General features: G+C 46.1%; 1 protein-coding gene across 2 annotated transcripts; it reads left to right on the top strand.

Moving 5' to 3' along the window:
• The first annotated feature begins 212 nt into the window (after positions 1–212).
• Positions 213–25,403, top strand: LURAP1 (leucine rich adaptor protein 1). 2 transcript variants are annotated; one of them, XR_010341175.1, is made up of 3 exons: positions 213–503; positions 16,779–18,895; positions 21,765–25,403. XR_010341175.1 is itself a non-coding variant. In XM_012434572.2 (2 exons), the coding sequence occupies exons 1-2, from the start codon at positions 306–308 to the stop codon at positions 17,298–17,300; spliced, it is 720 nt and encodes a 239-aa protein (XP_012289995.1). In that variant the 5' UTR covers positions 213–305; the 3' UTR covers positions 17,301–25,403. The 2 variants fall into 2 exon arrangements, 1 of the variants encoding a protein (XP_012289995.1); XM_012434572.2 differs by having other exon boundaries at positions 16,779–25,403.
• Positions 25,404–26,237: the final 834 nt, after the last annotated feature.

The following is a 26,237-nucleotide window of genomic DNA, read 5'->3' on the forward strand; positions in this document are numbered from 1 at the left end:
TGGCTGGATTCAGTGCCAGGATGGCGTGAAGGCGCTGAGGTCTCCGAATGCTCTTTCAGGTTCAAATCCAGAATCGCCCAGCCCCACACAATCCGGGGCCAGAGGTTGTGTGCGCAGCACTCGAATATATATCTACAGGCGGTGCTGCGCGGCTTTTCTGAGTGTTACGGCGCTCTCCTCCCGCCCCCGCGCCGCGCGGGCGGGGACCCACCGGTTCTGCTCCGCATTAGCTTCGGCGAAGGGAGGACCCCAGGGAGCAGGTCCCGGGCGTCCGGTCGCCCAGCCCTTTTCAGGCTTGGGCCCGCATGGAGGGGACCGTGGAGTCCCAGACGCCTGATCTGCGGGATGTGGAGGGTAAGGTGGGCAGAAAGACCCCTGAAGGGCTGCTCCGCGGGCTGCGAGGCGAGTGTGAGCCGGGAACTTCTGGCGCCCTGTTGCTCCCAGGGGCGCCTAGCACCGGCCACGGCTTGGGGGACAAGATCATGGCGCTGAAGATGGAGCTGGTGAGTGCAGACTGCATGGACCAAGGGGACGAGTCCCCAGTGTAGGGCCGGGAGGGACAAACTCACGCTCCCAAGTTAGGCTGGAGAGGAGGTGGTTAAAACTCTCCATCTAACTGCTCAGAATCCCTCCCAGATCAATCCGTAAGCGCTGGGGTGGAGGTGGAGTGACGTCCATTAATTGTCCCCCAAGAGTGAGTGGGGTGTTGATGGGTTCTGAGGACTTGGGGTGGGAGACAGTGGTTCTTGGAAGTTATTCCTGCCAAATAATTGTGAGGAGAGAGATGAGGACTGGGAAGTACCGAGAATCCAACGCAGCACAAATTCCCCCCGCCCGTCTGGGCCACCTATTCCCCGCCAGTCCCCGTTGTAAGGCAACCAGTTTTTTCTCCTGCTAACCGGGAAAGGGTTTAGTTTCTGTGAGGCCGCAGTGTTCAGCACAGGGTTAAGGGGTATATCTGCTGAAAACTACCTGGACTAGGGGCGCTGAAAACCTCCTCTGTTTCCCCTGCATCTCCCAGCCCTACTTAAAATAATGGAAGGTTCTTAAACCTATAGCAGGGACAGAGAGTAGCAGCACCATTGGTGCTGATTCCCTGACCTCAGACTCAGTCTCCTCCCAGCCAATCTCCCAGGTAAACTGGATATTTGGATCTCATCTGTACATTCTTAAGGAGAAGAGGAAGCAGCAACCCTCTGCTTTCTCTGTTTCTGCTGGTCTAGATTCAGAGCCAAAAGGGCAGCTGGGGCCCTGGCAGGCTCCCTAGAGCCCTGATTCCGGTGAAGTAGGTGATTTACACCTGCCACTACTTTGCATCTAGCTCTGGGGAACTGAGGAATTGCCATTGGCTCCCTGGCTCACAACCAGGAGCCCACAGTGAAGTTCCTCAGCTAATAAGTCTTCCTGGAGCCCCACTGTGTGCCCAGCCTGTGCCAAGCTGGTCTGTGAAGGATCAGGAGAAGGAAGTCATGGAGGCTCTGAGACCAGCAAGGGCTCTGATGCCTGAACTGAGAGGCTGGGACGAGAATCTGGTGGGTGGAGCAGTCAGGGAAGGCCTCCTGGGAGAAGGACTTGAATGCCAAGTGTGCACTTGGCCTTGAAGGTTGGAGGTCAGTGCCAAATTCTCCAGAGTAAGACTGTGACTGTACCCACCTAAGGGGGGAGAATGGGCTTGGCTTTGCCTCACTGTACAAACTTTAGCTCAAGACCCTATCTAGACTGTCAAGTTGCTTTGAAAACTAACTTTCACCCAGCACATGTGCCAGGCAGATTGCTGAGTACTTTACATGATACTCTCTTCATCTCCACAGTAACCCTGTTAAGTAAGTGATATTTTATAGATGAAGAAACTGAGGCACAAGGTGGGCATGGTGGCTTATGCCTGTAATCCCAGCACGTCGGGAGACCGAGGCAGGCAGATTGCTTGAGCCCAGGAGTTTGAGACCAGCCTGGGCAACAAAGTGAGACCCTGTATCTACAAAAAATATACAAATTAGATGGGCATTGTGGTGCATGCCTATAGTCCCAGCTACTCTGGAGGCGGAGGCAGAGGCAGGAGGATTGCTTGAGCCCAGAAGGAGGAGGAGGTTGCAGTGAGCTGAAGTCGCACCACTGCACTCCGGCCTGGGTGACAGAGCTCAGAGCTAGACCCTGTCTCAAAAAAAGAAAAGGAAGGAGGGAAGGAAGGGAGGACAGAAGGGAGGAAAAAAGAAAAAAGAAGAGAAAAGAAAAAGTAGAGGCACAGGGAATTTAATTAGCACCACGCTCTAACCAACTGAGCTAACCGGCCACCTGGCACAGGGAATTTAAATGACTGCCCACGATCATGTAAAAAGCAGGATCAGGATTTGAATCCAGATCTTCAGACTGCAGTTTACATCTTTACCTTTGAGACCTACTTTGTGCCAGATATTCTAGACACATTTTATGTCATGGAAATGAGAAAACTGGCCATCATTTCTCCCATCTTGCAGATGAAACATGCTTGCAGATTTTGGGGGTTTGTGGAGTCAGTGAAAGAGCCACGCCTAGTCTCTCTGGCTCTAACTCTTTTCTGCCTTGGTGGAAACTATCTGTAAACTTTAAGGGGCTGCATTTAACTTCTGATTTTGTCTTTATATTCTTGACCCGGCTTGCCTGGGGCCTGAGGCTGCCCGAGGAAGGATACAAGGGAGGGAGCCTTCTGGGGCTAGAACAAGGAGAGATCCCCACCCTATTTCTTCTCCCTCCTCAGGCAAGGATGTTATTAATATTAATCTCTTTCTGTGCTCTGCCCTGCCTACTGGGTTGCACCTAGGAAGGACACGGGGTGGGGCAGAGGGTTTTCCTTGGAGCCACTGAAGGCAGGCCTGGTTCAAGTCCTCTAAGGCTGTCCTTCAGTTGTTCCTTTCCCAGCTCTCCTTGCTCGGAGGTGGAAGGCCTACCCTTGAGGCCAAGGTCAGTCCTGCCTCTAGGCCTCTTCCCTCCTGCTTTCTTCCTCTACCCCCCATTCAAAGGTTGAGTGAACAAGCCAGACTGGGATATGTGGGAATGGGAAACAGTGGCAACTCTTAGTTCTCCCACCCAAAGAACTGTTGCTATGACAACCCGCCTCTACAGAGGCAGTTTGAGAAAAAGCTTTAGGCAAGGAAGGAGAAGGCATGGGTTCAAGTCTTGGCTCTGCTTCTGAAACATTTTGTGGTCTTGAGCAGAATTTTGTCTCTCTCCTGGCCTCAGTTTTTCTTCCTCTTAATGGAGGGAGTAAAGGGAGATGGGGATTGTGGAACCAGGTGATCGTAAAAACCTTTGTAGTAACAATATTCTGATAGTCCCTGCTCTGAGAGCTAGGACTGGTTTCTCCAGGCTTTTGGGCTTAATTTGGATTGAGCAATGAGGAAACCATAAAGGACCTCAGCACTGGGCAGAGAGTCTGATACATAGATGTTAAGGAGAGGAGTAGGGAGCCTGAATCTCCTTGGAAGGAGAATTGGGTTTGGAGTCGCCTCTGAGGCTGCATCTCTCCTGAGCTGTTTATCCTATACTCTATTTTCTTCAAGAGATGGTGTGAAAAGAGTGTTTCTTTTTCTGGCAAGAAAGCCTTGCTTTCTTCTATTCTGGGAGTGATGCTGTCATAGGGAATCCCACTGTCACAGGATTATAGAATCTGCTCTTAGATTTATTTCCCAGCAACACAGTACAACCTAGACCCCTGAATCCTGAGAACCTTCAAAGGGGTCAAGGATAGTAAAGGCAAGAGAATCACAGAACTGAATGTGACCTGCTTAGCCCTAAGCTGAGCACCAGAAATGGACTGGGCGGGATCTGCTCTCAGGGAACTCACAGCCTGGTTAGGGAAGGAAGGAGACAGATGAACATTTCTAGTACAGGATAGTAAATGCTGGTAGAACCCAGGAAGGGTCTCCTAGAATAGTCTTGACTATAGAATGATGTGGTTGGGTTTGTGGTCTGCAAAGGTGACTTCTTTTTTTTTCTAAAGATGGAATTTCACTATATTGGCCAGGCTGATCTTGAACTCCTGACCTCAGGTCATCCACCCACCTCGGCCTCCCAAAGTGCTAGGATTATAGGCGTGAGGCACCACGCCCAGCAGGTGACTTCAAATTGGAAGGAGGCACAAGCTATTTCCTCTGCTTGAAATGCTTCTGTCCACCTCTTTATCTGGCTGTGTCCTTCTTTTTTTTTTTTTTTTTTGACACGGGTTTACTCCTATCACCCAGACTGGAGTACAATGGTACAATCTCAGCTCACTGCAACCTCTGCCTTCTGGGCTCAAGCAATTCTCCTGCCTCAGCCTCCTGGGTAGCTGGAACTATGGGCAAACGCCACCACACCCAGCTAATTTTTGTATTTTTAGTAGAGACAGGGTTTTGCCATGTTGGACAGGCTGGGTTTGAACTCCTGACCTCAAGTGATCTTCTGCCTCCACCTCCCAAAGTGCTGGGATTAGCAGGTATGAGCCACCTCACCCATCCTGGCTGAGTCCTTAACTGTAAATTTTCAGCTCAGGTCCCTTATTCTAGGAAGCATTTCCTGACCTGGTTAGGCCGAGGCAGACAGATCACTTGAGGTCAGGAGTTTGAGACCAGCCTGGCCAACATGGTGAAACCCCGTTGCTACTAAAAATACAAAAAGTAGCTGGACATGGTGGCACACGCCTGTAATCCCAGCTACTTGGGAGGCTGAATCAGGAGGATTGCTTGAACCTGGGAGGCGAAGGTTGAAGTGAGCCAAGATTGTGCCACTGCACTACAGCCTGGGTGACTGAGCAAGATTCCATCTCGAAAATAAGTAAATAAATAAATAAATAAATAAATAAAAGACATGGAGCCATTATGACAATAAGAATAAGAGACAAGATGATAGGAACAGAATTTAGGAAGCTGAAATGCAGAAGGAAGAGTGGCAACTAACTTGGACCTAAAAAATGCTCAGTCCCAAGTCAGCAGTGGAGAAAGCTGAAAAACAACGCTTTTTTTTTTTCTTTTTGAGTTGGAGTTTCACTCTTGTTACCCAGGTTGGAGTGCGATGGCACAATCTCAGCTCACTGCAACCTCTGCCTCCCAGATTCAAGCAATTCTTCTGCCTCAGCCTCCTGAGTAGCTGGGATTACAGCCATGCACCACCACGCCCAGATAATTTTGTATTTTTAGTAGAGATGGTGTTTCTCCATGTTGGTCAGGCTGGTCTCCAACTCCTGACCTCAGGTGATCCACCCGCCTCACCCTTCCAAAGTGTTGGGATTACAGGCATGAGCCACCATGCCTGGCCAAAGTAACACATTTTATGCTGCAAAAACCCTCAAAGGTCTTAGGGGTTGGAAGCACCAGGTTTTTCTGGAACTGGGGGCACAAGCGGGGCTGAAAACAAAAGGGCTGGTTGAATGTTAAAAAGTCATATTCTCACTTTGGGAGGCCGAGGCGGGTGGATCACGAGGTCAAGAGATCGAGACCATCCTGGTCAACATGGTGAAACCCTGTCTCTACTAATACAAAAAATTATCTGGGCACGGTGGCGCGTGCCTGTAATCCCAGCTACTCAGGAGGCTGAGGCAGGAGAATTGCCTGAACCCAGGAGGCGGAGGTTGCGGTGAGCCGAGATCGCGCCATTGCGCTCCAGCCTGGGTATCAAGAGTGAAACTCCGTCTCAAAAAAAAAAAAAAAAAAAAAAGTCATATTCTATAAAAAAAAAAGAAAAAGAAAAAAAAGTCATATTCTAAGAGCCCCTCCCTATCTGTGCAATCAGGTGCCAGCTACTTCTTTATCTAGCAGAAGACTGGAGATGCAAGTTTTGGTTTTTTTTTTTGTATTTCTTTTTTTGAGATGGAGTCTTACTCTGTTGCTTAGGCTGGAGTGCAGTGGTGAAATCTCAGCTCACTACAACCTCTGCCTCCCAGGTTCAAGTGATTCTACTGCCTCAGCCTCCTGAGTAGCTACGATTACACATGCCCACCACCACGCTCAGCTAATTTTGTATTTTTAGTAGAGATGTGTTTCACCATGTTGGTCTTGAACTCCTGACCTCGGGTGATCCACCTGCCTCAGCCTCCCAAAGTGCTGGGATTACAGGTGTGAGCCACCATGACGGGCTGGAGATGTCAGTTTTGGAAAGAGGAAGGAAGGGAGAGATGGAGGGAGGAAGAAAAGAAGGAAAGGAGGGAGGGGAAAACAGCAGGAAAAGTGTTTTTAGTATGAGGAGCTTTGTTTAATGCATTTAGTTTAGTCATGGACAGGTGTTTTCACTGTTCGTATATTTGTCTCTAGGATGAAATAATTGAAGATAATCTCCTTTATCATGTTATTAATAGTCTGTACAGTCTGTGATATCTCATTTATGTTTATCTCCCCTTATTGAGACTGCAACCTTCTATTAAGCAGGGACAATGTCTCCATTATCTTTGTAATTATTAGAAAATCCGTGTACCCAGCCGGGCAAGGTGGCTCATGCCTGTAGTCCCAGCATTTTGGGAGACGGAGGCGGGTGGATCACCTGAGGTCAGGAGTTTGAGACCAGCCTGGCCAACATGGTGAAACCCTGTCTCTACTAAAAATACAAAAATTAGCCAGGTGTGGTGGCACATGCCTGTAATCCCAGCTACTCGGGAGGCTGAAGCAGGAGAACTGCTTGAACCCAGGAGGTGGAGGTTGTAGTGAGCCGAGATCATGCCATTGCACTCTAGCCTGGGAAACAAGAGCAAGACTCTGTCTTAAAAAAAAAAAAAAAATATATATATATATATATATATATATAGAGAGAGAGAGAGAGAGAGAGAGAGTGTTTGGGAATCTTCTGTTAAAAAAAGAAGGAAAACAGAAAAAAGAAAATCCATTTGTTTAATTGAATTAGAGTTGTGATATTCTTCCAAAAGTCATTTGTTTAATTGAATTAGAGTTGTGATATTCTTCCAAAAACACAAATAATTTCAGGTATAAAATTTTGTTCTATGCTTTTGCCATAGTATTTAGAAGATCCTAAACTGGGCTGGGCATGGTGGCTGACGCCTGTAATCCCAGCACTTTGGGAGACCAAGGCAGATCACCTGAGGTCAGGAGTTTGAGACCAGCCTGACCAACACGGAGAAACCCTGTCTCTACTAAAAATACAAAATTAGCCGGGCATGGTGGTTCATGCCTATAGTCCCAGCTACTCGGGAGGCCGTGGAAGGAGAATTGCTTGAACCCGGGAAGCAGAGGTTGTGGTAAGCTGCGATCATGCCATTGCACTCCAGCTTGAGCAACAAAAGCGAAACTCTGTCTCAATTAAAAAACAAAAACAAATAAAAAAAACCCTAAACTATGTTTTAAAAAAATTTTTTTCACTTAATACAACACAACAATAATCATTAACACGGAAGACCCCAAAATATGTGAGGATTTCTTCCCACCAGCAAGTAAGCAAGCAAGCAAGCAGTCATTTCTGCAGCAGACACAAGCTAGGTGTCCACTAATTTAATTTCAACTCTGTCTATCTAGAGACAGTGTTATATCCCACAGATTGAAGGTTCAGTCCCCAAGACTGTCCACCTCTTCAGACACTAGTCATAAGTCTGGGCCTTCTGAGCTTCTGGCCGACCAGCTTCAAACTGGCATTCCTATAACGCCCTCCTTGGGTTTGATTGATTTGCTGGAGTGCCTCACAGAACTCAGGGAAACACATTTACTGGTTTATTATAAGGATATTACAACGGATATAGATGAAGAGATGCATAGGGCAAGGCATACGGGAAGGGACATGAAACTTCTATGCTCTCCCTGGGTGTACGACCCTCCAGGAATCTCCATGTGTTCAGCTATTTGGAAGTTCCCTGAATCCTGTCCTTGGGGACCCTTTTTTATTTTTTGAGACAAGGTCTCACTCTGTTGCCCAGGCTGGAGTGCAGTGGCATAATCACAGCTTACTGCAGCCTTTAATTCTCTGACTCAAGCAATCCTCCCACTTCAGTCTTCTAAGTAGCTGGGACTATTGGTGTGCACTATCACACTCGGCTAATTTTTTTTTTTTGAAGAGGTAGAAACAGGGTTTCCCTGTGTTGCCCAGACTGGTCTCAAACTCCTGGGCTCAAGCAGTCCTCCCACCTCAGACCCCCAGAGTGTTGGGATTACAGGCTTAAGCCACCGTGCTTGGTCTTTTGGGCCTTTTTTTTTTGAGACGGAGTTTCGCTCTTGTTACCCAGGCTGGAGTGCAATGGCGTGATCTCGGCTCACCGCGACCTCCGCCTCCTGGGTTCAGGCAATTCTCCTGCCTCAGCCTCCTGAGTAGCTGGGATTACAGGCATGCGCCAACATGCCCGGCTAATTTTTTTTTTTTTTTTGTATTTTTAATAGAGACGGGGTTTCACCATGTTGACCAGGATGGTCTCGATCTCTTGACCTCATGATCCACCCGCTTCAGCCTCCCAAAGTGCTGGGATTACAGGCTTGAGCCACCGCGCCCGGCCCTTTGGGCCTTTTAAAGAGACTATTGGTTGTCCGAGATTGAAACATGGACAACTGTATCAAAATGTAATTGGACAAAAAGGGTCTGATCTAAACCCTGCAAAGCCTGTCTGTTTAGATTCTTCTTGGCTTCTTTCTGTGGCATTCCTTCCTCCAGGGTATGAGTCAAGACCCTCCCTCGAATGAGGGTCTTATGACCCACAATCAGATTAGAGTTCTACCATGGGCAGGTGAGAGGAGGACAGGAGAAGGTCAGAAAGAGACCCTATTTCCTGAAGCCGACTTCTGAGTGCCCCAGAATTATAACACAAACTGTAACAATGGCTATGGGACTTATGAGCCAGAAACTTCTGAAAACCTGCACACACACATACACACACACACACACACACATACACACACTAATATACATAGTAAAGAAGTTGACTGTAGTAATATGTAGAGCCAAATAGCCTACCATTTACTGATTTATGGTACTGTCAGGTGGTATGCTATGCATGTTAATATGTTCCTTCGATGTCCCATGACAAACCTTTAGATAGTATCCTCATATTCTAATAAAGAAATGAAGGTTTAATGAAATAACTTTCAATTTCATATGGCTCATTAATGGCAAAACTGGAATTCAAATCCAGGTCCATTTAATTCTAGTGTCTAATTTTCTCAATGTACAAATATATATATTTTTTGACATGGAGTCTCGCTCTGTTGCCCAGGCTGGATTGCAGTGGTGCGATCTCAGCTCACCACAACCTCCACCTCCCGGGTTCAAGCAATTTTCCTGTCTCAGCCTTTTAATTAGCTGAGATTACAGATGTGTGTGCCACAATGCCCAGCTAATTTTCGTATTTTTAGTAGAGACAGGGTTTCATCATGTTGGCCAGGCTGGTCTCAAACTCCTGACCTCAGGTGATCCACCCGCCTTGACCTCCCAAAGTGCTGGGATTATAGGAGTGAGCCACTCTGCCTGGCCTCAATGTACAAATATTAATACTTGGTCTTCCTCTGGTTTATCATAGATGTGAATAAAACAATTATTTCCCGAATAATTCAATAAGCATTTTTCAAATACAAAAAAACATTAATTATGTGTGTGTGACCTGTGGGATCTGACCTGTATATGTAAATGCACACATAATGACACTTTGGTCAATGTCAGACCACATATAACATATAAACATCCATGTAAACTTTTTCTTTTAATCAGAGACTTGCTGTGTCACCCAAGCTAGAGTACAGTGGTGCCACCTCGGCTCACTGTAACCTCTGACTTCTGGGTTCAAGCGGTTCTCCTGCCTCAGCCTCCTGAGCAGCTGGGATTACAGGCGAGAGCCACAATACCCAGCTAATTTTTAAATTTTAGGTAGAGATGGGGTTTTGCCATGTTGGTTTTGACATGTTGGTTTTGAACTTCTGACCTCTCAGCCTCCCAAAGTACTGGGATTACCATATAAACATTTATAATGTGTAGGTATATATACACATATATGTAAAATAAACGTGTGTATAAGTATGTACACACATATATACATATATATACACATATTTATATGATGTTTCGGTCAATGATGGACAGCATCAGTTACATGGTGATTCCATAAGATTGTAACACAGCATATATACAAATACAAATATAGGGCACTTGGATATTGGCATAACAGATCACGTAGGTATTGATATTCAATAATTGTGCTAGGACATTTTGTTTTCCATATTTTAAAAAGTATATAAATTTTTGGCCGGACACACTGGCTCATGCCTATAATCCCAGCACTTTGGGAGGCTGAGGCAGGTGGATCACGAGGTCAGGAGTTCGAGACCAGCCTGGCCAAGATGGTGAAACCCTGCCTCTACTAAAAATACAAAAATTAGCCAGGCACGGTGGTTGGCACCTGTAATCTCAGCTACTTGGGAGGCTAAGGCAGGAGACTCTCTTGAACCTGGGAGGCGGAGGTTGCAGTGAGCCGAGATCGCACAACTGCACTCTAGCCTGGGTGACAGAGCAAGACTCCATCTCAAAAATAAATAAATAAATAAAAATAAAAAGTACATAAATTTTTAAATGTTATCTAGTTTGTGCAGTTACACTCTCATGTTTGCACAGCAACAAAATCGCCTGATGGTGCATTTCTCTAAGCATATCCCCATTGTTAACTGACAAATGACTATATATAGAGAATAGAACAGAAGGTCTCTAGATTAAAAGATACCAAGCATAGTTGAGGGCAAGAGGGAATAAATAAAAATATACTAAATACGACCAGGCGCAATGGCTTATGCCTATAATCATAGCACTTTGGGAGGCCAAGGTGAGAGGATCGCTTGAGCCCAGGAGTCTGAAGCTACAGTGAGCTATGATCATATCAATGCACTCCAGCCTAGACAACAGAGCGAGACTTTGTCTCTACAAAAACCTTAAAAAGTACTAAATATCATGAAATACCTCTCCCAGCCTTTACCCCTACTTGGCTCTAGGATACTGGGAGCCTTGCTTGCGTTATACTTTCTGGATTGGCATAATATGGGGAATATGATGAATTCAAGAGAAAATAAAAGATACAGACTTTAGATAAACCTCCAATTAAACAGCCCAATCAGATCATCCTGTAGTGAGGATCAGAGTTGGCAAGCTTCATACATATACTGCTTCTAGTCATTTTAGAGATCTACTCTGAAGTGAGCAGCAGTTAAAGATTATAGACATTTGACCTCCTATATAGACCTAAATAAATAGGAAAAAGCAACTTAAGGCCAGGCATGGTGGCTCACCCCTGTAATCTCAACACTTTGGGAGGCCAAGGCCTCACTTGAGGTCAGGAGTTTGAGACCAGCGTGGCCAACATGGTGAAAACTCGTCTCTACTGAAAATACAAAAATTAGCCAGTTGTGGTGGCGGGTGCCTGTAATCCCAGTTACTCGGGAGGTTGAGGCACAAGAATTGCTTGAACCCAGGAGGCAGAGGTTGCAGTGAACCAAGATTGTGCCACTGCACTCCAGCCTGCAACAGAGCAAGACTCTGTCTCAAAAAGAAAAAAAAATAATAAAAGGAAAAACAATTTGAATGACATGGAGATAATACAGATACGAACTTATAAAAATCATTAAGAATATCCTCAAAGAGATAAAAGATAATATTGTAGTCGTGAACAAAAACAAGAAGCTGTAAAAAAGGAAGACATTCAGAGAACTAGAAACAACACTTGGAAATAAACACATTATAGGGGAAAAAAAAGAAAAACTCAAGAGTTGATAATAGGCTGGGTGTGTTGGCTCATGCCTGTAATCCCAGCACTTGGGAGGCTAAGGCAGGCGGATCACCCAAGGTCAGGAGTTTGAGAGCAGCCTGACCAACATGGTGAAACCCCATCGCTACCAAAAATAAAAAAAAATAGCCAAGTGTGGTGGCGGACACCTGTAATTCCAGTTACTTGAGAGGCTGAACATGAAAATCGCTTTAACCCAGGAGAGGGAGGCAGTGAGCCAAGATGCGCACCAGTGCACTCCAGTTGGGCGACAACAGTGAGACTCCAACTTAGAAAAAAAAGAAAAAGAAAAAAAAGAGTTGATAATGTTGAAATATTTTAGAAATCAGAGCAAATATAGAAAGAGATGCAAGAGTGAAAAAAACCAAACAAACATAAAGGATCAGTTCAGGATACCCTCTATCCAAGTAATAAGATTCCCAGAAAGAACAGAAAAATACTGGAGGATCATCATCAAAGACATAATTAAAGAAAATCTCCCAGAACTGAAGGACATAAGCTTCCAGATTGAAAAGGCCCATCAAGTGGCTAACTCAATGGATGAAAGTAAGTCACACCATGGCAAATTGCAGTGAAAACAGAACACTGGGAACAGAGAAGATCCTAAAAACTTCCAGGAAAAGGGTCATGTACAAAGGATCAGAAATTGGAATGGCATTAGATTTTTTTTTTTTTTTTGAGACGGAGTTTCGCTCTTGTTGCCCAGGCTGGAGTGCAATAGCACGATCTCTGCTCACTGCAACCTCCGCCTCCCGGGTTCAAGCAATTCTCCTGTCTCAGCCTCCTGTGTAGCTGGGATTACAGGCATCTGCCACCATGCCTGGCTAATTTTGTATTTTTTACTAGAGACGGGGTTTTTCCATGTTGGTCAGGCTGGTCTCGAACTCCCGACTTCAGGTGCTCTGCCTGCCTCAGCCTCCCAAAGTGCTGGAATTATAGGCGTGAGCCACCGCACCCAGCCACGGCATTAGATTTTTAAAGGCTAACACTGAAAATTAAAAAAGGAGGCTGGGTGCGAGGTGGGCAGATCCCTTGAGCTCAGGAGTTTGAGACCATCCCGGGCAACATAGTAAGACCCCCATCTACAAAAAAATTTAAAAAATTAGCCAGGTGTAGTGGTAGAGGCCTGTAGTCCCAACTACTTAGGAGGATGAGGCAGGAGAATCTCTTGAGCCCAGGGGATCAAGGTTGTAGTGAGCCATGATTGTGCCACTGCACTCCAGCCTGGGCTATAGAGTGAGACCCTGTCTCAAAAAATAAAAGACAATGAAACAATGCCTTGACTTCTGAGGAAGAATTGTTTTCAACCTGGAATTCTATATTCAGCCAAACTATCAATACTGTGAGGAAAGATTAACAACTTTTAAAAAATAATTTCAACTTTTATTTTATCTTATTTGAGAGCAATCTCATTCTGTCACCCAGGCTGGAGTACAGTGGCACCATCATGGCTCACTGCAGCCTTGACCTCCCAGGCTCAAGCAATCCTCTCAACTCAGCCTCCCAAGTAGCTGGTCTACAGGCACATACCACCACACCTGACTATTTTTTAAATTTTTTATAGAGACAGGGTCTCACCCTGTTACCTAGGCTGGCCTCAAACTCCTGTATTCAAGTGATCCTCCTGTCTTGGCCTCCCCAAGTGCTGGAATTACAGGCAAGAGCCACCATGCCCAGCCCAACTTTTATTTTAGATTCAGAGTGGGGTACATGTGCAGGTTTGTTCCATGGGTATATCACATGATGCTGAGATTTAGGGTACGGTTGAACCCATCACCTAGGACGTGAGCATAGTAGCTAAGAATATCCTTGCCCCCACCTCCCTCCTTCGTCTAATAGTCCCTAGTGTCTATTGTTGCCATCTTTATGTTCATGTACCCAAAGTTTAGCTCCCATTTATAGTTAGAACGTGCAGTATTTGGTTTTCTGCTCCTGTGTCAGTTCACTTACGATTATAGCCTCCAGTTGCATACATGTTGCTGCAAGGGACATGATTTCATTCTTTCTTATGGATGTGTAATAACATTTTAAAACATGCAAAGCTTCAATAAATTTACCTCTTACGCCAACTTTCTCAGGATACTACTAGAGAGAAAGAACCATTCACCCAAAGGAAGGAGTAAATCGAGAAAAAAGATATAGACTCTAAGAAACAAGGGATCCAGCTAAGGAAAGAGGCAATGGAATTCCCAAGATGATAATGAAGGGAGATCCCTGGAGAGCAATTGTGCAGCAAGGACAGAGAGACTTACGAGATGCCACTCAGAAGATGGAATAGATAGGACATGTGATGAGTTCGAAAGCCTGGAGAGGGAAATTCAGACAACTGAGGGAGTGTATGAGGTTGACTTACTGATAACTACACAGCAAAGTAGGTAATACAATAATAATAATTCTAAGGATAAAAAGTTGTAAGAAATAAAAAGAAACTATAGTAAACTACATGGCTTAGCTGTGAAGAACATTTCCAACTCTTAATAAAGTAAATACTGATTAATTTTATTGCCTATTTTGAGGATAGAAAATGGGAAGGGTATCTGTATGGCTGGGGAGTGGGGAGTGGGATGAAAGTTAAATCCTGGTTGGGCGCAGTGACTCACGCCTGTAATCCCAGCAGTTTAGGAGGCCAAAGTGGGCAGAGTTCAGGAGGTCAGGAGTTCAAGACCAGCCTGGCTAACATGGTGAACCCCTGTCTCTACTAAAAATACAAAAATTAGCCAGTCATGGTGATGGGTACCTGTGGTCCCAGGTACTCTAGAGGCTGAAGCACGATAATTGATTGAAGGCAGTGGTTGCAGTAAACCAAGATCACACCACTACACTCTAGGCTGGGTGACAGAGTGAGACTCCATCTAAAAAAAAAAAAAAAAAAAAAGCCAAGTGCGGTGGCTCATGCCCGTAATCCCAGCACTTTGGGAGGCTGGGATGGGTGGATCACCTGAGGTCAAGAGTTTGAGACCAGCCTGGCCAACATGGCAAAACCCCGTCTCTACTAAAAATGCAAAAGTTCACAGGGCATGATGGCGGACGCCTGTAATCTCAGCTATTCGGGAGGCTGGGACAGGAGAACCTCTTGAACCTGGGAGGCAGATGTTGCAGTGAGCCGAGATTGCACCACTGTACTACAGCCTGGTGACAGAGCGAGACTCTATCACACACACAAAAAATAAATAAATAAAAATTAGCCGGGTGTGGTAGCGCATGCCTGTAATCCCAGCTACTTGGGAGGCTGAGGCAGGAGAATTGCTTGAACCCAGGAGGCGGAGGTTGCAGTGAGCTGAGATCGCACCACTGCACTCCAGTCTGAGATCACACCACTGCACTTTTGAGACTCTGTCTCAAAAAAAAAAAAAAAGTAACAATATAAACATGTTATTTGGAGATTAGGAGGTAAATACCAAAATAAACAGCTAAATAAATAATAATAGTTGTTTCTGGGATGTAGAACCAGGATGGGAGAACTGTTCATGTTCGTGATCTTGTGGAACTGTTTGCCTCTTTAATCTCTGTGCATCTGCTACTTTGATTGGAAGTAAAACTGGGCTGGGCGTGGTCGCTCACACCTATAATCCTAGCACTTTGGGAGGCCAGGGTAGAAGAATTGCTTTGAGCCTAGGAGTTTTGAGACCAACCTGGGCAACAAGGTGAGACCTTGTCTCTACATAAAATAAAATTAACTAGGTGTGGTGGTGCACACCTGCGGTCTCAGCTCCTTGGGAGGCTGAGGTGGGAGAATTGCTTGAGACCAGGAGATGGAGGCTGTATGAGCCATGATTGTGCCACTGGACTCCAGCCTGAGTGATAAAGAGAGACCCTGTCTCAAAAAATAATAATAAAATACAAGTAAAACTAAATAAAACTAGTTTTAAAGTCATTTGTGGCAAGGCCTTGGGTTCACAGGGCAAAATGCTAGAGGTGAAGCTATAGTGATGGGCAAGAGCCACATGTTACAGGCTTTTGAATGCCAGCTGCTAAAATGTTTATATTTCATTCTCTAAGAGCAGGGCAGAGTTCCCTGCTATTGTAGATGTTAAGATTCAGTGCTCTGTGAGAGCTGTGCAAAGCCCATAAAGGCTCTTGAGCAGGGAGAGACAGGTCCAGACTTGTGCTTAGGGAAGGTAACAGTGCATCTAAGCTGGAAGGGACCCTTGAGATTACCCTGTAAGTCAAATTAGAGGCTGGTGTGTACAGGGGAGAAGCCCTGAATGCCCAGCCAGTGGGATTCTGACCCTTCTAAGCTCTGGCCAACCCTTTCCTCCCTCAGTGCCTGCTACCAATGCGTTGAAGGGACTAAGGAACCAGGTTAGCTCTTTATCCCCAGCTCCTGCTCCTTTTGGCCCAGTCTACTTCCTGATTAACACCCTCTCTGGCTATTCTTTGTTTCTATGTATTTCTGGTGAATCTGGCCAGGCTCAATAGTCAGTACCCTGTGGCCGGGCATGGTGGCTCATGCCTGTAATCCCAGCACTTTGGGAGGCCAAGGCGGGCAGTCAAGAGTTCAAGACCAGCCTGGCCAACATAGTGAAACCCTGTCTCTACTAAAAATACAAAATTAGCCGGGTGTGGTGGCACACGCCTGCAATCCCAGCTAATTGGGGGGCTGAGGCAGGAGAATCACTTGAACCCAGGAGTTGGAGGTTGCAGTGAGCCAAGATCACACCACTGCACTCCAGCCTGGGCAACAAGGGCGAAACTCCCTGTCAAAAAAAAAGGTACCCTAAATATGAAGTTCAAAGCTTAGTAGGATTGGATTTTAATACTTAACATTTACTGAGACCTTCGTTTGTGCTAGGCACTGTGCTGACTACTTAATAGACAGATTTCAGAATCCTCACAGCTACCCTGTGAGGTAAGTCATTTAGTCCTGTTTTGCAAATAAAGAGACTGAGGGTCAAAGAAGATATGGCTAATCAGTGGTAGCACTGAAATCTGAGGCTGCAGTCCATCTGCTTCTGAAGCCCACACTGCAAGCCATTATAATTCCATTATCTTCAAGTGGAACACGGTTGGCTGGGCTACAAGGTAGGGGCTGGGGAAACCAACACCCCAGAACTGAGACTAATTCCTTCTCCCACTCTCCCAGGCTTACCTGCGAGCCATCGATGTGAAGATCCTGCAGCAGCTGGTGACCTTGAATGAGGGCATCGAGGCGGTGCGCTGGCTGTTAGAGGAGCGGGGGACATTGACCAGTCATTGCAGCAGCCTCACCAGCAGTCAATATAGCCTGACAGGCGGGAGCCCAGGCCGCTCAAGGAGAGGCAGCTGGGACAGCCTGCCAGACACCAGCACCACCGACCGGCTGGACAGTGTCTCTATTGGCAGCTTCCTGGACACAGTGGCCCCTGGCGAGCTGGATGAACAGGGCCCACCTGGGGCTCCACGTCCTGAGATGGACTGGGCAAAGATTATAGCTGGTGGAGAGAGGGCCAGGACTGAGGTGGATGTGACAGCCATGAGGCTAGGGAGCTTGAGAGCTGTATGGAAGCCCCCAGGGGAGAGGCTTCAAGGTGGACCACCTGAGTCACCAGAGGATGAGAGTGCCAAGCTGGGCTTTGAGGCCCACTGGTTCTGGGAGCAGTGCCAGGATGATGTGACCTTCTTGTAACAACTTTTCCACCCTTTTGTAATCCTCTTTTATCTGTTAGTTGTGGTCTCCCTCAAAATTGATTCTCCCTCAGTCTGAGACTAGGAAGAGGCTGCACTGAAATCAGTTACTATGGAAACCTGGCTCATCATTTACTGGTACCTAGGGAGTCTCTTCCTTTATCCCTCAATTATTGGGTCCCTAGAGCTATTTCTTTCTTTCTTTCTTTCTTTCTTTCTTTTTTTTTTTTTTGAGACAGAGTCTTATGCTGTCACTCAAGCTGGAAAGCAGCAGCATGAACACGACTCACTGTAGCCTTGACCTCCTGGGCTCAAGCAATCCTCCCACCTCAGCCTCCCACATAGTTAGGACCACAGGCATGTACCACCCTGCCCGGCTAATTTTTATTTTTTTTGGGTAGAGACAGGGTTTCCCTATGTTGCCCAGGCTGGTCTCAAACTCCTGGGCTCAAGGGGTTCTCCCACCTCAGCCTCACAAAGTGCTAGGATTGTGCCTGGCCCCTAGAGATGTTTCTATAGAGATACTGACTCTAGAGGATTGACCTGTGGCTTCTGGTGTGAAGTCTCTCTTACTACTCCCCCGAGCTAGGTGAGGATTGAAGGCATTTAGGACCCCCAGGAGTTCACTGATGAAGAGATGGGGGTGTAATTACTTTACCCAAAGTCTAGAAGCCTTGGCCCCTCTCTTGGCCAAGATGGAGGATTGAGGAGGGACATGGACATTCAGGACTAACCCTCTATGGGTTGGCCCTCCCAGAAGTCTCTGGGCTGTTGGACTCGCCCCTTCCTACCTGCTAAGTGATGTCATTTCCTGCCAGGATGGGTAGCCCTTGGATGGTAGTAGGTCATATAGGGGTATCTGAGCCCCTGCTGCTAAGTGAGATCACATTATTTATTGTCCATACCATTACTTCTTGTGAACAGGAAGATGTCACTCCTCCTAGCAGGAAAGCTTTTCACTGTCAGATGTTTGTGCTGCTTTTCAGAAGGTTCTTACTTTTTAAATAGAGCGTTCTCGTTTTATCCTAGGGAATCTCACATCCTCTGTGGCTCCATCCCTGCATCCCTGTCTGGGCTAGCACTCCTGACTGCTTTTAGGGAGAGAAGCTTTCAGGGGTCTCCACTTACTGCTCTCAAATCTGTTTGGTCCACCCTGCCACAGTCCCTTGTCTTACCCTGTTCCTGTATTGCCCCCATTCCTGTATTCTGTTTTTTGTTTCATTGTTTTTTTGAGACAAGCTCTCCCTCTGTCATCCAGCCTGGAATGCAGTGGTGCTCATTGCAGGCTCAATCTCCTGGACTCAAATGATCCTCCCTCCTCAGCCTCCGGAAGAGCTAAAACTACAGGCATGCATCACCATGCCTAGCTAAGTTTTGTATTTTTTTCCAGAGATGGCATTTTGCCATGTTTCCTAGGGTAGACTTGAACTCCTGGGCTCAAGCTGTCCTTCTGCTTCAGCCTCTCAAAGTGCTGAGATTACAGGCGTGAGTCACTGTGTCTGGCCCTATTCTTGTATTCTGACTCCATATCTCCTGCCAAGAGGTTCAGCTTCTGTGTGTCCTTGCCTTCTGTTTCTCCAGGCCTTTTATATGCAGGTGAGTCCTGGCCTCCCCTCCCCTTTGTTGATGGGAGCCAGGGAGAGAGAAGCTCAAGGTCTCAGAGCTCTGGGGGCGTACCAGAATCTTGGATGGGGGAGGTGTCATCCTCTCTGACTTTGTGACTGCTCTTCCCCCACCCTGTCCCCAGCCTTCCACCATTTGGTCACAAGGATGCCTGCCTGAGGTCAGGACACAAGGAATCGCCTTGTCTGGGCTACAGTGTGGGGGCGTGGCAGGGAAAGACAGAAGCTCTTTGGTTCCCCTGCCCCATCCTGGAAGGGGAGAGGGAGAAAGGGAAAGGCTTGTTTACTTCCTCCCTTAGAGCAAGCCCTGACGGACTCCTGGAACCTGAGGAGGGAGCAAGGAACTGGCCCTGAGCCTGGGTCCCAGAGCTCTACTGAATTACAAATTACATCATAGAAGGAATTCAGGAAAGCTGCCAACCTGGGGCTCAGAGAGAGGACAGTCCCGGAGCTGGGGGACAAGAGCTGTGGCTGGTGTCAGAGAATGAATTTGTAGAGATTAATCCTTTGAACTCTGGGTAACTGCTCCATCTGTTAGTCCCTGCCTTTCCTGGGCCTTGAAACTGGAATGCTAGAGGAAAAAGAAGGTCAGATGACTTTGGCTGTTCACTGCGTCCTCCTGCAAAAGAGGCATCCTCCTCAAATCCTAGAATAACTCCTGCCACTTCTCTATTTTGTATTCTCTGTTGGGGAAGGGAAGGAAGCCAAACTGATCATCTCTGTTTCCCTAAATTCCACAAGTCTCATTTTGAAACTCCTACCCCAGTCCTTCTGGAACAATATTCAGTCCATAGCTCGTCCCTAAACACCCTCTCTTCTCCTCTCACCCCCTCAATGACTGAAATCTCCAAAGTATATTCTCGGCCTCTTCCACTGCTCACAAGACCTCTTCATAGCACTCCTATGGTCTTGGGACTCCTGACTTCCCCTCAGACTAGGAATTTGAATCTTCTAGTCCCTACTCTGTTGCCATTTTGCAGTGCGCCCTTGGTTATCTACCCTTCCTGTTTTTTGTTTGTTTTTTGAGATGGAGTCTCGCTCTGTCATCCAAGCTAGAGTGCAGTGACGTGATCTCAGCTCACTGCAACCTCTGCCTTCCAGGTTCAAGCGATTCTCCTGCCTCAGCCTCCCAAGTGGCTGGGATTACAGATGTGCACCACCACCATGGCCAGCTAATTACTGTATTTTTAGTAGAGACAGGGTTTCAACATGTTGACCAGGTTGGTCTTGAACTCCTGACCTCAAGTGATCCACCCGTCTCAGCCTTCCAAAGTGCTGGGATTACAGATGTGAGCCACTGTGCCCAGTCTGTTGTTTTTTTAAGACAGGGTCTCACTCTGTTGCCCAGGCTGGAGTGCAGTGGTGCGGTCTCGGCTCACTGCAGCCGCTGCCCCCTGGGCTGAAGCGATCCTCAGCCTCCTAAGTAGCTGCGCCCGTCACCATGCCCGGGTTACTTTTTGTATTTTTTCTAGAGACAGGGTTTTGTCATGTTGCCCAGGCTGGTCTCGAACTTCTGGGCTCAAACAATCCTCCCACTTCAGCGTCCCAAAGTGCTGGGATTACAGGCCTTAGCCACCATGCCTGGCCTTTCTTTTTTTTCTCTTCAGTAACATTGTTCATGGAGTCATACCCTTCTTGGAAGCCATCGCACAGTATTCCTATTTGAGGTTCACTTGTTCAGGCTACAGACTTAGGAGCTGAAGACGTTGCCCGCCCTCTTGTGGCCATTATGCACCACTGCCGGAGTTGCTGGGTGGAACCTCCAAGCTCAAATAAAACCAGCCCCCTCAGTGCGCAGAAAGGCTAATGAGTCATAGGCTCGCCCAGCGTCATCCATTGTAAGGCTGTGGCAACGCCCAGGTCAGAAAACCCAGATCACAAGCCTGCATGCCCACGGCTTCATCACTTGGCCAGCTATTCCCAGTCAACACCACTGAAGCCCAAAGGGACTGAAAGCAATTTCGCCCGTTATAATGTTTGCATTCTCACCCCTCCCTAAAGAGGCAGCTTAATCTTTAGAGGAAGAGGTGCAGGCTCTGAGGAAAGAAAACCCTGGGACTGGACTGGGTGAAGGGGTGAAGGATGCACTAGTGTGGATCACAGATAGGAGGAAAAATCAATCCTGGACCCACCATTTTCCTGGGAAGGAGGGCTAGCAGCTCCAGACATCATAGGAAGAGAGCTCAGCGTTTCAGACTCGAAGGGTTAGAAGCAGAGGTGGGAGTGGGAAGCTGTGAAATTAGGAAATTTACATGGGTCTTGCAGAAGCAGGTGTGGCTCCACAGGTCACGGAATTAAAGGTCAATTGGATAGGCACCTGAGAGTGTTGTGGGCTGGAAAGCTGGGGTAAGTGAGGGTGCCTGGGTATTCTGCTTAGGTCTAGGCATCCTGGCTGAATACTTTCGATTTCAGTTCACCACCAGAGAAGCCTGGGAACTCCAGTAAACACGTATCTTCGCTCTCTTCTACCTGCCTCTAGATTGGCTGGTTGAGGCTCAGCTTCTCTCTAACTAGACTTTTCTGGCTTATAGGGTGCAGCTCTTTGAGAGCTCAAAGAAAGAGAAGGTAAGAAAAGGGAGAGAAATGCAGACAGAGGAGAGGATGAGATGAAAACAGGATGTGGAAACTATCAGAGGGAGTATACTGCCCTCAAGTGCACTGGTGGCTTTTGTCCGGAATCAGAGTAAATACAAAAATGAAACTGCTCATGGAAGCTGCAGAAACAGCGCCTGGGGGGGGTAAGGGGGGAGGTGCAGGCTGGGACACGAGACCATGGGAGTGGGTAATATAAAGGCCTGCATTTATTTATTTATTTATTTATTAATTTAATTTATTTATTTAAGACTCACAACAGAGTGAGGGTCTCACTCTGTTGCCCGGACTGGAGCACAGTGGCACGATCTTGGCTCACCGCAACCTCCACCTCTCAGGCTCAAGCGATTCTCCTGCTTCAGCCTCCTGAGTAGCTGGGACTACAGGCACACGCCACTACCATCTGGCTAATTTTTGTACTTTTAGTAGAGATGGGGTTTCACCATGTTGGCCAGGCTGGTCTCAAACTCCTGACCTCAAGTGATCCACTTGATTGGTCACCCAAAGTGCTGGGATTGCAGGCTTGAGCCACCACGCCCGGCCAAGGCCTGCATTTAGGATGGAGGCGTTGAGGTTGAGCACTGAGCTAACTGGAAGCTCAGTGGCAGCTTCAGTGAGAAATGCCTGGGGGTTGTAGCAGACACAAGCTCATTGTGTGTATGGTGCCAGGCACACACTGGGTGTTCAGTGACACCTGTTCAATGAATGGAAGAATGAATATGTATAAGCCCACAAGGAGATGTGACTTAAAGAAAAGTTGGTGAGTTATAAATTAAGTGTGTTTAAATTTACCTTTTAGCAATCCTATAAACAGTGCATTGTTAACAATATAGTTTTGCTTAGAAATTTGCTCAAGGTTAGTTCAGAAACAAATGAGCTGTGATAACCTAGATCAACCTGACTGCAGGGGCTTCCAGAAGTCTTCTCTGATTCCCTACCCAGGCCCTACACTCACATAGACTTTATTCTTCTAGGAGAGCAGATTCGTGCTGCCCAGAAGCTGGGGGACTACATTAGTTTCCTATTGTCACTGTAATGATTTACCACAAAGTGGCTTAAAAAACAAAATTATTACGTTACGGTTCGGAAGTCCAAAATCAGTTTCACCAGGCTCAAGTCAAAGCATTGACAGGCCTACATTCCTTCTGGGGGCTCCAGGGGAGAATATTTCCTTGCTTTTTCTAGCTTCTAGGTGCTGCTTGCAGTGCTTGATTTGTGGCTCTTTTCACCATCTTCAAAGCCAGGAGCAGACCATCTTCTCTCCTCTCCAACCTCTGTTCCCATCCCTACATCTCTCTAATTCTACTGCCTCCCACTTGTAAGGATTACATTGGGCCTGCTGGGATAATCCAGTATCATCTTCCCATGGCAAGATCCTTAATTAAATCCTGCTTTCAAAGTCCGTCTTACCATTTAAGATAAAATGTTCACAGGTTAGGCAGGTGGTGGTGCGTCCCTGCAGTCCCAGCTACTCGGGGGGCAGAGGCAAGAGGATCACTTGAGCCCAGGAGTTCAAGGCCAGCCTGGGCAACATAGTGAGACCCCTTCTCTTAAAAAAAAAAAATTATATATATCCACAGGTCCTGGGTATTAGGAATTGGACATCTATGGTAGAGGGGCTATTATTTAGCCTGACACAGGCAGGGTGGGAAGTGGGCAGGAGGATGCACCCAGGCCCAGAATGGAACCTCTGTGCTTTGTCCAGCCTTTCCTGAAGTGAGAGGTGGTGCCAAGGCAAGATGGCAGGTCCAGACCAAATGCCTCCTGAACCATTACCACCAGGGAGAGCCAAAGGTAAAGATCAGGCTTGAGAGAAAGTCTCAGTTAAGGAATCTTTTTAGACCTGAGACCTTCCTGGTAACCATGGTGGAGAATTCCTCAACACTGTCTCCTCTCCAGAACCATTCTGTGCTCCTATTCCCCAAGGGTGAAGATAATTATTATCCCAGTGAACTAACCTGGATTCTCTCTGGAAAGGGCAGATTAGATAGTTTAGTTGTCTTCTTTTAAAATTGTTTTTAATTCTTTAATAGTTAAACCATGCTTTTTATAGCATAATGAATTCCATCATCAGGCTCCTTTCTTATTTTATTTAGAAGAAAATTTTTTTAAAAATTTTATTTTTTAGGCTGGACACAGTGGCTCATTCATGCAATCCCAGCATTTTGGGAGGCGAAGGCAGGTGAATCACAAGGTCAGGAGTTCAAGACCAGCCTGACCAGTATGGTGAAATCCCGTCTCTACTAAAAATATAAAATTTAGCTGGGTGTGGTGGCGCATGCCTGTAGTCCCAGCCACTCAGGAGGCTGAGGCAGGAGAATTGCTTGAACCCAGGAGTTGGAGGTTGCAGTGAGCCAAGATTGCACCACTGCACTCCAGCCTGGGCGACAGAGCAAGACTCCATCTGCAAAATATATATATATATGTGTGTGTATATATATATATATATTTTTAAAGATAGGGTTTCACCATGATGGCCAGGCTGGTCTTGAACTCCTGACCTCAGGTGATCCACCCACCTTGGCCTCCCAAAGTGCTAGGATTACAGGCGTGAGCCACCGTGCCCAGCCATATATATATATTTTTTAAGAGACAGCATCTCACTGTCACCCAGGCTGGAGTACAGTGGGATAATCATAGCTCACTATAACCTTGACCTCCTGGGCTCAAGCAGTCCTCCCACCTCAGCCTTCTGAGTAGGACTACAGGAGCACAGGAGCATGTCTGGCTAATTAAAAAAAATTTTTTTTAAGAGACAGGGTCTCACAATGTTGCCCAGCCTGGTCTTGAACTCCTGGCCTTGAGAAGTCCTCCTGCATCAGCCTTCCATAGTGCTGGGATTACAGGTGTGCGCCACCATGCCTGGCCTCTCTCTTTTCTTTCTTTTTTATTTTTTTGAGTTTGGTAGGAGCCCGTTGGTCTCTCTTTTTGATCCCTCATCCCTATTCTCATTCCTCTCCCTTGTCAGTATATGTTTGGATATGTATGTATCTTTGAAAATATATGTAATTATGTGCCTATGTGTTTTAATATATATAAATGGTATACTTTTATGGTAAGCCAACTTCTGTAATGAATTGCTCCCATATTTCAGTTATTTAACACCACAGATTTATTTTTCACTTATTCTACATGGCACAGGTGTTTCTGGTTGGACAGGTCTCCTCTGCTGTCCACTCCAGCTCCCAGGCTTCTTTTATTTTCAGATGGTAATAGCCTCATCCCAGCATCATAAAGATGTCAACTTTTCACCAAGTTGTTTTACTATCCGATGGTGATCATTTTATAAATTGCTTATTTCACTAGGGATTACAGAATGGTAATTTTCTAAGGCTATTACTTTTTCCTCATTTATTAGGTCTAATTCTATACAGAAAATCTTTTTCACTTCCTCTGGGATCATTTGATTACTCTGAAATAAGGTTCATACCAGAGTGGAAAGATAAATGCTTCAATCTCTGCCCTTACGATTTTCAAAGTAGTTATGTCCTAACAACTTCTAATGGTGTTTAATGATTTTTTTGTTTTACTCTCTCTTTCTAAATGATCGCAAACAATCTGTAGTTCTTTTACATTTAATATAGTTTAATCATTTGCCATTATTTTTTGTGCTTTATATTATATAAAGTATCAAGCAGATACAAAAGTAGAGAAAATAGTGTAATGAATTCCCAGAAACCTACTACCCAGCTTCAATAATTATCAATTCACTGCCAATCTTGGTTTATTTATTCCCTCAACTACTTGCCCCAACCAAGGTTATTTTGAAGCAACACCAGATATTTAACAATTTAATCTGTAAATGTTTTAGCATATATATCTAAAAGATAAGGATTTTCATTACCATTATTGCACCTAAAAAGTTAATAAATTATCAGTATGATAAAATATAGTTGGTGTCTGATTTTCCCATAGACATAATTTTTTTGTTGTTGTTGGTTTTTTTTTTTCTTTTTTTTGAGACAGAATCTCACTCTGTTGCCAGGCTGAATCACAGTGGCGTGATCTCGACTCACTGTAACCTCCAACTTCCTGGTTCAAGTGATTCTCCTACCTCAGCCTCCCGAGTAGCTGGAATTACAGGAACACGCCACCACACGCAGCTAATTTTTGTCTTTTTAGTAGAGACGAAGTTTCACCATGTTGGCCAGGATGGTCTCGATTTCCTGACCTCGTGATCCACCCACCTCAGCCTCCCATAGACTTTTTTTTTTTTTGGGTCATTCTTAATTGGTCATTGTCAACAGACTTAACTTTTAAAAGTTTTGGACCTGGGTGAGATGTCTCACGCCTGTAATCCTAGAACTTTGGGAGGCCAAGATGGGCAGATCATGAGGTCAGGAGATCGAGATGGGATTTCACCTAGCCAACATGGTGAAAGCCCATCAATACTAAAAATACAAAATTTAGTTGGGCGTGGTGGCACACACTTATAGTCCCAGCTACTCGGGATGCTAAGGCAGGAGAACCACTTGAACCCAGGAGGCAGAGGTTGCAGTGAACCAAGATCGTGCCACTGCACTCCAGCCTGGTGATGTTGAGACTCCGTCTCAAAAAAAAAAAAAGTTTTGGTACCAGAGTTATGCTGGCCTCCTAAAAAGAGTGAAGTAGTGTTTCCTCCTCCTTTCCTTTATCTTTGTGTGAGGTATTTAGTATAATGACAGAATTTACTTAGTAAATCTGGGCCTAGAGTTTTCTTTATGGGGACGTTTTTTGTTTTTTTG

Source organism: Aotus nancymaae, unplaced genomic scaffold, assembly GCF_030222135.1.
Source record: "Aotus nancymaae isolate 86718 unplaced genomic scaffold, 86718_ANA_hifiasm-v0.15.2.pri h1tg000007l, whole genome shotgun sequence".
Lineage (NCBI taxonomy): Eukaryota > Metazoa > Chordata > Mammalia > Primates > Aotidae > Aotus > Aotus nancymaae.